The sequence below is a fragment of the Camelina sativa genome, chromosome 15 (assembly GCF_030686135.1).
Source record: "Camelina sativa cultivar CO46 ecotype springtype chromosome 15, ASM3068613v1".
In the NCBI taxonomy this organism is placed as follows: Eukaryota; Viridiplantae; Streptophyta; class Magnoliopsida; order Brassicales; family Brassicaceae; genus Camelina; species Camelina sativa.
In genome coordinates this window covers 5,409,953-5,421,293 of record NC_141894.1, presented here as the reverse complement: position 1 = coordinate 5,421,293, position 11,341 = coordinate 5,409,953, and the positions used below count along the sequence as shown (strand labels likewise).

At 31.1% G+C, this 11,341-nt stretch overlaps 1 protein-coding gene across 1 annotated transcript; it reads right to left on the bottom strand.

Annotated features, from left to right (window-relative positions):
- Positions 1–9,541: 9,541 nt before the first annotated feature.
- On the bottom strand, positions 9,542–10,431 carry LOC147926294 (nucleolar protein 56-like). The gene is made up of 2 exons (XM_087489728.1): positions 10,118–10,431; positions 9,542–9,900 (listed from the first exon to the last, which is right to left on the bottom strand). The coding sequence occupies exons 1-2, from the start codon at positions 10,320–10,322 to the stop codon at positions 9,659–9,661; spliced, it is 447 nt and encodes a 148-aa protein (XP_087345854.1). The 5' UTR covers positions 10,323–10,431; the 3' UTR covers positions 9,542–9,658.
- Positions 10,432–11,341: the final 910 nt, after the last annotated feature.

Sequence of the window (11,341 nt, the reverse complement as noted above, 5' to 3'; positions counted from 1 at the left end):
CTTAAGGATGACAAGTAAAATTAAAAATAAACTATACATCTTGATGTTCATAATATAGGAATAATATATATGTAGTACTAATATCCCAAAAAAAAATTAAGAACAATTTAGATGATAGAAAAGTTAAATATTTCATCATATTTTAAAACAAAAATATATATATATATACATATATATATATCATATCTTACATATATATATATATATCATATCTTACATATATATATATATATATCATACACACATGTTGAAATATTACATAAAGTATATAAGAATTACAAAAATACAATAATTAAATATTAATATCTTTTATTATTTATTCTATTTTTAATTGTCATTATCATTCATTAGAATGCTATTAATACTATGGAGGTGAAAAAAATAACATAAACACAAATAAATAATTGCAATTAATTAAAATTTAGTGCCTTAAAATATAAATGTGATTATAAATATGAGAGTTACAAAATATTTGATAGAATATGGAAGTTAATACAATATGTAAAAAATTCTTTAAAATAAAGTTATTGTGAATAAAGAACTGATTTTTTGGTTTGAATATAAAAATTTGAAATTACTATAAATATAAATATAAATATATGACAGGAACTTCAAGCTAATCAAATTGTAATTTTTCATATACATTTTGTTCTCTCTTAAAACGAAATATGTATTCAGCTCTTTCTCTATAAATATTTATAAATTTTATATATTAAAATATATTTTAGTTTATTATAATTAGAGTGAAATTACAAAACAAATTAATAATCATATTATGTGAATTATTTATATTAAAGTGAAGAAATGGAACAAAAATTTATTATTAGAAATTATGGTTAAAAAGTAGAAGAATAATTGAACATCTTATGATATATTACTTTGATTCAAGTTGTTTTTTTACAGATATTAACTATTTAGGTGACAAGTGTCAAGTTCTAGATGAAAGGTTTAAATAAACTCTATATTAAAAAAAATTTAGTTTATTATAATTAGAATAAAATTACAAAATAAATTAATAATCCTATTATGTGAATTATTTCTATTAAAGTGATAAAATAAAACAGAAAATTATTATTGGAAATTATAATTAAAAAGTAGAAAAAAAATTGAACATATTATAATATATTACTTTGAATCAAGTTGTTTTTTTACAGATAATAACTTTTTAGGTAAATAATAACTCGTTAGGTGACATGTGTCAAGTTCTGGAATAAAATTTTAGAATGAACTCTTCTTTATTATATAAGATAGTATATTATTTTGTGATTATATTTATGTTTCTGTATATATAATAAACACCATCAATGTTTATGTTTCCCAGTCTCAACATGAAAAGGATCAGCTTTCATTTCTTCATGACTATATGTGCTATCATATTGGATCTATAACTAATTTCACGCTGTTCTATCAACGGGCTCAACAGATTGAGGCTTCCATGTTTACCATTTTGGTTGCGCTGGAGACCAAGGAATTCAGCGAGGCTAGATACCGAACAATGATCCAAATCGCCTATTACAATTAGAGTGAACAATATAAGTTCAAGCTAGACTGTGCTTCGTCATTAGCAGATCTTGGCGAAGGAAAATACAATAATGCTGCTGAAGGGGTAAGTTAACTTCATACCTTATATACACTACAACGTCTTCATGTATTATATAATCCAATCTCTTGATTTCTTTGTTTATATTTTGGTAGTTTCTCAAACTTATCAAAGATGTCAATAAGTACGATTACAGTGAGGTACTCTCGTCCGAGGACGTTGTAGCATATGGACTCTTGTGTGCCATGGCTAACTTTGATCAAGATAAACTTCGGGTATGATACGTTTCTCATCTGATTCTAGTTTGACCGTTCAGAATTAACTTATTACTCTATATATTTACAATTTGTAGGAAGCTCTTCAAGAGGTCATTGAACCTCTTTATGGGGTAGTTGATCATCTCAAGGAGATCATCCACCCTTACAGTGTAGTTTTTTTTTATCTCACAGACATTATCAAGCACCTACTTAATGAGTAAGTTTAGTACAATTAATACATATAATAGATATTATACCTTTTTAGCTGTATTTAATTATGCAAATTGATCTTTTAAGTGCAGGCAATTTGCTACTTGTATGAAACTGTTGGAAAAACAAAAGCCAAGACTGTGTTTAGACATTTACCTCTGCCCGTATGTGGAGTCTTTAGTTTCCCAGATCAAGGATGTAGCGGTAGCTGGGTACCTACAAATTTTTTTATCAGTGATGCTTGACCACTACACACTGGGCTGGGTTGACTCCCAAAATGAGGTGAAGAGAGTCATGTTTGATTCCGGATGGTTAGTAGTTCCCAAATCACAAGCTATCTGATTGATTGAAGAAGGAAAAAATAAAGTATTTAATACACGTTGATTATTAGAAGCAATATATAAAAATTAACTTTTGAGGTGGCATCCTACTATATTAGGAAGTACAAATATGAAACTAATATTAAAATATATAAAAATTTACATTCAGTTGCCATTAAAAAAGTTTGATTAATTAACTAATCTTTATTAATTATTAATAAACAAAAAAATTGTAGACATATCAAATTAAATAAAATCTATTAGAATCTAAACTAATTCGTACTTGAAAAAAAAATATTATTAAAAAATTAGCAGCTAAGATTTTAAAAATCTAATTTAATAAAATCTACAGCTACAAATTTTATCAACATTTAATACCAGAACAGGTTAATTTTTTTTATCAAAAATCTAATCGACTTAACAAATTAAATTTTAAAAATAATAAATAATATAATAACAAAATAAATTATTACAAATATTTATTAGAAAAAAATTCAGTCCGCGGTTGTCGGCGGGTTAGTACCCAGTGCTTATATTATTAATAGTTTAATACACGCTGTATACCTGCAGATGAAAAAAAACAAGTATAATACACGCTGTATACCTGCAGTGTATAGAAAATTAAGTACCGATACAGGCTGTTGCATCAGGTTAACATAAGAGCATTTATACAGATGCAACAGGACGCACTTTTTTCAAATCCGAGTAAAAGTCAGGAGAGCTACTTCATCACAGAACATAGAACATAGTTGCTTCTATTTCTTTTTGTATCCTTCTTCATGTTAATGAAACCAACTAAGTTTCTACTTAATTTTCTATAAAAACACAATTGAAGTTTTTGTTAGACATTTTTAAGAAAAACTTGAGTTTCTTACCTTTCTTCACTTTTGGTGGATTCAAACTCCAGGAAACTTCTCAGCTCATCACTCATACACCCTACAAATTTTAAGGTGTAAAAGTAAAACCAACGTAAAATATCAAGACTAATCATTAAAACCACAGGCAAAAACTTGAACAGAAAAGAAGTGATTCTAACTATAGTAAGAAGTGTAATAAGCTGTGTTCCAATACACAGTCAAAAGAGAAAACTCGACTATATAATCCCAATTACACACAAGCTCATTTTCTAAAAAGAATGTAAATGTACACCTTTGAACTTCTCGTATTATGACTCTGAGGTTTGGAGATAAATTCTTGTGGAAACCTGGCAATCAGGTTCTCATTCTCAGCCTCTGCGCAACTTGGGAATATCTGCATCTTTAGGCTCATGTCTCCTCAATCTGGTTCGAAAATATGAATCCTTAAACATTCATTTATTTGCTAGGTTCGGCGATAATCAGGTTGCATCATTGAAGAGACAGATTAAGGAATTGGTCCAAATGCCTTCCTCATCTGAGTCTGCCCGTATAGCACAGAGGTAAGGTCTTTGTTCATAAGGTAAGCGAATATAAGCTCCGAGGCCGGACAAGAACGTATCCGTCATCATAAATCTTGGTGTTCCGAAACACAGGAGACCAACTCACAATTGCTTCATCCTCAAGGAATGTAATCCATTGCCGGGCTTATTTCTCAACCAGATCGACGTCGTCTCTGAAGGTGACCCTCTCCACCACCATTCATTCTCTGATTAATCAATTCGTTTTTGTTTTACAATTAGACCATTTGTAAAGATTACAGAGTTAAAAATATTATTTCGGGTTCGGCAGAGACAGAGTCACTGTAACAGAGGATTCTCTGTTTCGACACATTTCTTGAGGATGGGTGTAATGTGGATGGAAAGAAGGATCATCTTGAACTTTATGATTGACTTAACTAGATAACATAATTTTTATCTGTTTTTGAAAGATCATATATACCGTATTCGTCCCTTGCAGATACCATAATATATGGAAGGACCAGAAACCCTGCAGAAGGTGTATACTATGATACTTAATAGGAGAAAAAAACGAAAAGCACCCATAAATGGTAGAGACAAAGAAGGATGATATGTAAACTAAAACATACTTCATTTCACTAGGTACTGTGATGTTTGTAGCTTTGCTAGTGGCAGGCAGGGCAGTTCTAGAACCTCTTGTTGCATGAGCAGCTCCATTTTCCCTTTTAAAAGATGCACTACTTCTTCCATTACCTGTATAGGAATGTCAACAAAGAGCTTAAAAAAAGGGAAGAGCATGACAATTGTTGTTTCTAAGATATGAAAAAAAGAAAACAAACAACCTTGATAAGTTTACTTGAACTTGAAGCAAAGTTCCTCCGACCACCTCTGCCACTTGTTTGGATAATTGGCACTATATTCTGCAGGCAGTCAGAGAGTGATCATATGAGATAAGGGAAAGCTATTATAAGAGCAATTGGTGCACACACAGTAGTATAAGGATTGGTATGTGAATCACAAATCATGCAACCTGTTGAATCTAAAGACAAATAATAACTGAAAGAAAGAAGAAGACTTGCCTCCTTCCTTTTCTCCTTTTTACTTCTCACCTCATGAAATGTATAAAAGGACATGGTTCTTAAAGAATTTTGAAACTTCCATGTCTTGATTTATCAAGGAATCTTTGGTTAATGCCACTACTATCAAATAGTACTACAATACCAGACGCAGATACCAAAAAGTTGCAAGTCCCAATGTCAAAACATATCTTGGGTACGTTTTGCTGACATTTAAAATTTCAGTTTGCTTTTTCTTTCCTTACCATTCCATGGTAAACAAAAAGAATCGAGTTTTCCTAGTAATGCATTGTAGGAGAATAGAGCTATTGTAGTGGATGAACTTGGAGTTACTATATATATGGATCTCGATTGTATGGTAGGTCGTATTGGGGTGATCAAGATTTAGTGATGGTAGACACAGGGGAGTCATGACTGTTTCAAAGTCACCATCTGGTGTCATGGAAGAGCTGAATGTATCAACCACCATGGCCATGATTGGCACGAAAGGTATTACACAAAGTTCAGAGAAAACAGCCTTCAACATATAACTATGAATTTGGTTGCTGTGTTATTTTTTCTTAGATTTGTAGTAGCTAAAATATACTATATATGAATTTGGGTGTGAGTTGGTTATTTGTGAGATATTCTTTTGAGAAATTAGCCAATTATGCCATGAACAGTGTCCATCTTTCTCACCAATGCCATTTTTGTGTTTGTCTTTTCCCACCTGCCACAAAGGGAATGTAAGAATACCCTTGTGCCTTTCTCCCATGGATTTCATTTTTTTCTCTCTTCTTCTCTTACTTCTCTCATTTCTCTCGATCTCTCTCTATCTCTTTCTAATTCACCATTTTTGTTTTCCTCAAAACCTCTAAAACTTCATTGGTTTTTCTCAAAACCTCTAAAACTTCATTGTCTTTCTCTAAACCCACATCTCTACACATATCCAATTCTCTCTTTCTCCAAATTTTCATCTCTCTTTCAAACCTCTATATGATTCACCTGCCCAGAATTTGCGATTCAAAGAACACATTTAATGCATCTCCGGTGGACCAGATCCACAGTCCGGTGGACAAGACTTCTTTTGTCTCTCGATGGACTAAATAGGCATGATTCATGTCCATCACAACCATGTCTCCATTTACATATTCATATATGTTTGGTCATCCATTGTTGATTGTGAAAATTGTTATTCAAAACCTGTTTGTCTATCGATTAACTAACATATTCATTTCTTGTTACTGTAGTAATGTTGTTGGAGTACTCACTGACAATGATGTGGCCATGGTGGACCAGATCAGACAGACAAGGTAGATGTCCACTCGCTGATGGACCATTCACAAGTCACACAATAATTATTAGTCCATTTTTGTACAAACAACACTTAATGTTTGTCCTATGTGGTGAAAATTGTATATTTGCTGTTTTTGTCTACCGTTTCTTCTACCATTATCCTAGTCGATGGACATGTATTCATGTTGTTTGTGTCTACCTTTAATATGGTTGTACAACTAATGCAGTGTTTTTTGGTCTACCTTATTGTCATCTCTCTATTACAATATGACCAGAGCCAATATAATGAAACTTGTCCATACACAATCGGCGATAGGCATTCTAATGCTGATGGACATGTCTTTCTGTTGTTTTTGTCTACCTCCCCTATATTAGATCGAAGGCAAATTCGTCTTTAGTCATCTCTTCCAAACCCAAAAAATGGCATTTCTCACGAACTCAACCAAAACTAGCATTTTTGACAAGTTTTTAAGTAAAATGGCATTATTGACCAAAATCCCTATTCTTTTTAGTATTTCTTGTTTAGTGGAAGATATTATCATATAGTCAAGAAAACTGTGACTTATTATTAGAATCTACTAAAAGTTAATTTTGTGAAGTGTTTCACTGTAAAGCCCAATTGTTATCATGCCATGTCATTGATATATCCATCAGCACCATGTGCTAGTGTGGAAATTTCGGAAGTACTACTCTCATAAGTATATCATAGCCATAGGAGTGATTCTGTTCTCTACATATGTGGTTAAGGGTAGGTAAGAATGTGCTAAACATAGTTAGCTTTTTTTGATTTAGTGTTTAGACTGTCTACAATTACGAGTGTGTCATTGGATCTGGGCCTTAGTAAAGAAGAACAGGCGGCCCAACTTGAAGCAACTCTTTTGTGTGTAAAACAATAAAATTAAACTGGAACTCATCATTAATCAGCTAATTAAAACTAATAATTTCTAATCAGTATTGATGAATATGGATAGAATCGCATTAAAAAAAACATATAAAAAGTGAACCAAGAGAAAACCAATTCACCCAAAACAAAAGTAAATCAAACAAAGGTGGATTTCAAAGGTTCAATTACTACATGGTTTCAATCTTCTTAAAAAGAAAAACAAACAGACAGATTCTTCACTACTGAGATTTGTACAGTATACCATACTTGTGTTGAATTAATTATGTTTCCATTTATACTAATACATTAGGATCGGATCCGCGCTACAGCGCGGGGGAATATTTATGGATATATACGATTCATAACAGATTGAAATATGTTACATTTTTATTTTGCTATATCACGGTTGATTATTGGAAACTATATATTTGTGTAAAGAGTTAGGATAAAATAGTATTAAATAATAAAAAAAATATAATAAATAATAATATAATGAGTTTTGATATAACAAAAAGAAATAAAATGAAAAAAAAATAGCACTACGAAGAATATTTGCGGATACTACGATCCATAACAGATTGTATATACTATTCATTTTCATTTTCATTTCCAATATTATTGTAAGAAGTTTGAATAAAATAAAAGATAAAAAAACAATCTGAGTAAATGGTATTATGATGAGTTAGGATTAGAAGAAGAAATTAAACATATTTAATATTAAAAATTTTAAGAGTACAATTGAGAGTAAAATAATTACGTAAGAACATCATACAATATAAATGAGAATGAAAATTACCAAAATTTCATTTAGAAAAACCATAATACCGACTAAAAAGAAACTTGTGTGACACATGCAAGTATTATTTCCCTTAAGTAAGAAAATACATAGTATTTGGCTCAATAAAATATATAAATAGTATAGTTAACTATAGTTGTCTCCAAGATAATATTTTTCACATTTAAAAATTCTAATTACTTAGTTCTTTTTTTCTATGTGTGGCCATTCCCCTTAGTTCTCATCATCCAGAATTCCTTTGCTCCATTGCTTCTTGCTTGGAAGAAAATGTAGTTGCATCAACAATAAAATTTTCTTGAACCTGTTGTAAATAAATAAGAGCATAGATTGTATAAGAAACTTAACAATTTGACCATTATAAGAATAAAATTTTGTATAGTTGCAATTTCTCAAATGAGTCCCAATCCTGTAAAATAAGAACAATTTACCTTTTAAACATGGTTAGGATAATTTAATCTTTAAACATCTCAATATAATATATTTTTTTAAACATATGAATATGATATATAACATCTGAATATGCTAATGAAGGTAGTGATGGAATTAGTTTAGAAAATCTGTGATAATAAGATAATTTGGAAATTAAGATTGTATATATAAAGAATATGATTCCAAAAAGAATATGATTCCAATTGTGCTTTTGGGATTGACGCAATTGCAAACTAAATAATGGAATATATTTATGATATTATGAGATTTGTATCATTTCTATTAATTATTAATTATGCTAATTAAAGAATATATTTAAAAAGTTTGAAAGAATTGTAGTTAGTATAAATTCGAATGTGCTATTATATTCACTCAAAAGATTATATTAATTGTAATAGTTTCCAAAATCTAGGACAGTAGGAACTATCAATATTTGCTAAATCAATATCCGATGTTTCTGAAATATTTTTGTTAAGTCTGTTCTAGCAGTTAATGATGATTTGATTTAATTTTTATTGTTAACATTTTAGTAAATGTTAATTTTATACGATTAATCTATAATAAGTACTTAATTTTATAAGTTACCAAAACTTTAGGACAAAACAATATCTTTGAAATTAATATGTCATATTGATAGAATATTTTGTTAAGATTTTTTACGGCAATTAATGATAATTTTATTTATATTTTTATCAGTTGTGATGGTGAATATATAGTTTGTTTTTAACCCATTCTGTATAATTTAGCATAGTTTGGTGGTGAGAGAGGCTGAGTTCGATGTACGACTTGGTCTTGGGTTCGAACCCACTCAATTTTTTTTAGTTAAGAGTAAATTACTAAATTATCCTTATCTTCTTCCTTAAGATTGGATTTTTGCAGATTCCATTTCTGCAAAATCACGCTAGCACTTGATTTTTTTCATGATTTTATGAGTTTTGCACAGAACTGTATGTTAGATCCATCAATTAATTATTAAAAACAAAAACCATTTTATTTATCTCATTTTTTTATCGAACATGGCATAATTCCGGTGAATCCCCACCGGCAAGCGCCTTCTCCAACGTTGTTATTTGTCCAGCAAAGGATTATGAGGGAAACAAATTGAATTCTCCAATACACATATGAGATTCTAAAATTATGTTCATCGGGGGAAAAAATTGGAAAAAAACAAAAAAAGCTCACTTGTTAAAAATGTGAAACCCATTTATGATTCTACTTAGGATTCTATTGTCGTAATTGGCTATAACTACAAAATACAAACTATCCGATTGATAACTTTCGGGTAATTTAAAAAATTAAACCCGACTAAGACATGATTAAGTACTAATCTACCCTTAATGACAATATTTTCTAGTCTAAGTCCGATGGCAATTTTGGTAGTGGGAGAAGTTGTACTTCTCTTTTACTATAATAGAGATTTTTTTGTCCCAATACACGAAAACGAAGCCGTTTTTGAATAAATAACATTGCGAAAGAAGCTCTTTGATGATGAACCTATCAAAATGCGTTCTGACGTTTTTGGGAAACAATGTCTTTGATGAACCTATCAAAATGCTGGCGCACACCTCTAAGAAGCTCATGGATGAACTCATTGCTCTGGCAAGGAGTTTTAGTGGCTTCAAATATGCAAGACCCGAGTTTTGGCTCACCCACTCCCAAACTAAACTTGGGCTTCTCTCCTTCCTTCACTTTCGGGAGATTCAGCTCCAGAAAACTTCTTAGCTCATCACTCATGTTTCCTACACACCAATACAAATATCAATACTTGTTATCAAGAACCTCAAACAAAAACTAAAACAAAACAGAATAAGCAGATTCCAACTGTGGTCTTTCAAGACAAAATCCCAATTATGTAAGTGCTCGATTTCTAGAATACAAAAATGCTCTTTCAAGCATAAACATAATAGAAAGCAAGTAATACAGTAAAAGAGAGCTGTAACTTAGTGGAGAGTTAACCTTCAGAGACGGCGTTGACTTGGTTGAGAGCATCGAGTGCAGACTGGAACGGTTGAAACGCAGTGAGCTGGACGACCCGCCCGAACCGACTAAGGTCCGAGACGGAGCTCCGAACCGCCTCCGCGTTCTGTCCAATCTCCTCTATACCGTGTGCCTCGTACAGTCCGTAGCCGGAGGGTGATTCGGAAAGAATATACAACGCCATTGTAGAGAGAAGCAAAGAAAACCCTAGCCGTCTGTTTTAAAATTGAAAGGCGAGTATCTATTTATGCTGCAGTTTTCCGTTTCGGAGAAGAATCAAAGAGATTAGGGTTTAAGGTTTTACGCAGGGAAGATGATGACGGCGTTTGTTCTAACATTAGCTAGATGGGGCTGGCCCATTAATTCTATCGGGCTCAACCAAACCACGCAAAATGACTAACATGTGCCAATATTGTTCATGTAAAAAAGCAAACAAACAAACAATAGTTTTATATATTTTACAGTTTTCTTTGTAAATAAAAAAATACAATGAATCTTTGACAAAAAAAAAAAAAAAAATACAATGAATCTATTTTTCTAAAAGGAAAAGAAAATCCCAGTTTCTCACCTTTTGGTATAAATTGTGATCTCTTTAAATAATTTGTGTCTATCTATGAAACATTCTAAAATTTAGGGGTTCAACAGTCAACATAACTTCATAAAATTATCTCTTTATTTTTATTGTCAATTTTATATTTTAGAAACTAGTTTTTATAACGCAGAGTTTTAGAGAGGTCTCGAGTGAAGTATATATAATCAGTTAAAAGAGTTGAGCGAAATCGTCTTTTTCTTCAATTCGTCCGACATGCGTTCTTGAGATTCTTGAGATCAATACAGATTCAATTTGGGAAATCTCTCTAAGGATTAAAAACTGAGTTCATCTCTTATTTCTTACCACATCGGGAAAAGTTCTCATTGAATCTTTTGATTTTGGTGAATGCATGGGTGGTTTTTGTTTGTATTGTAAAATTGTTTTGCATAAACTGAGATTCATTTATCATGCTATTAAATGAGATGTCTCTCTTGGAACTGTTAATTTTTGTTGTTGCATGGACCTTTCTCTAACGTTCTTTTTGTTTCTTGTTTCTTGTATAGGAAGTAATCGTCGTTTAGAGTTATTAATTGTAAGAGTTTCAATTTGGATTAAGTATCTCGATAACTAGTGTATAAAAGTTTTTTGATAAGGTAATAAGATAATAATTT

Bases quoted from the DNA above. Each gene is read 5' to 3' on its own strand.
- LOC147926294 (XM_087489728.1), bottom strand. From the start codon at position 10,322: ATGGCGTTGTATATTCTTTCCGAATCACCCTCCGGCTACGGACTGTAC. The intron at 9,901-10,117 runs GTTAACTCTCCA...ATTGGTGTGTAG, and splicing joins AGTCAACGCCGTCTCTGAAG to GAAACATGAGTGATGAGCTA.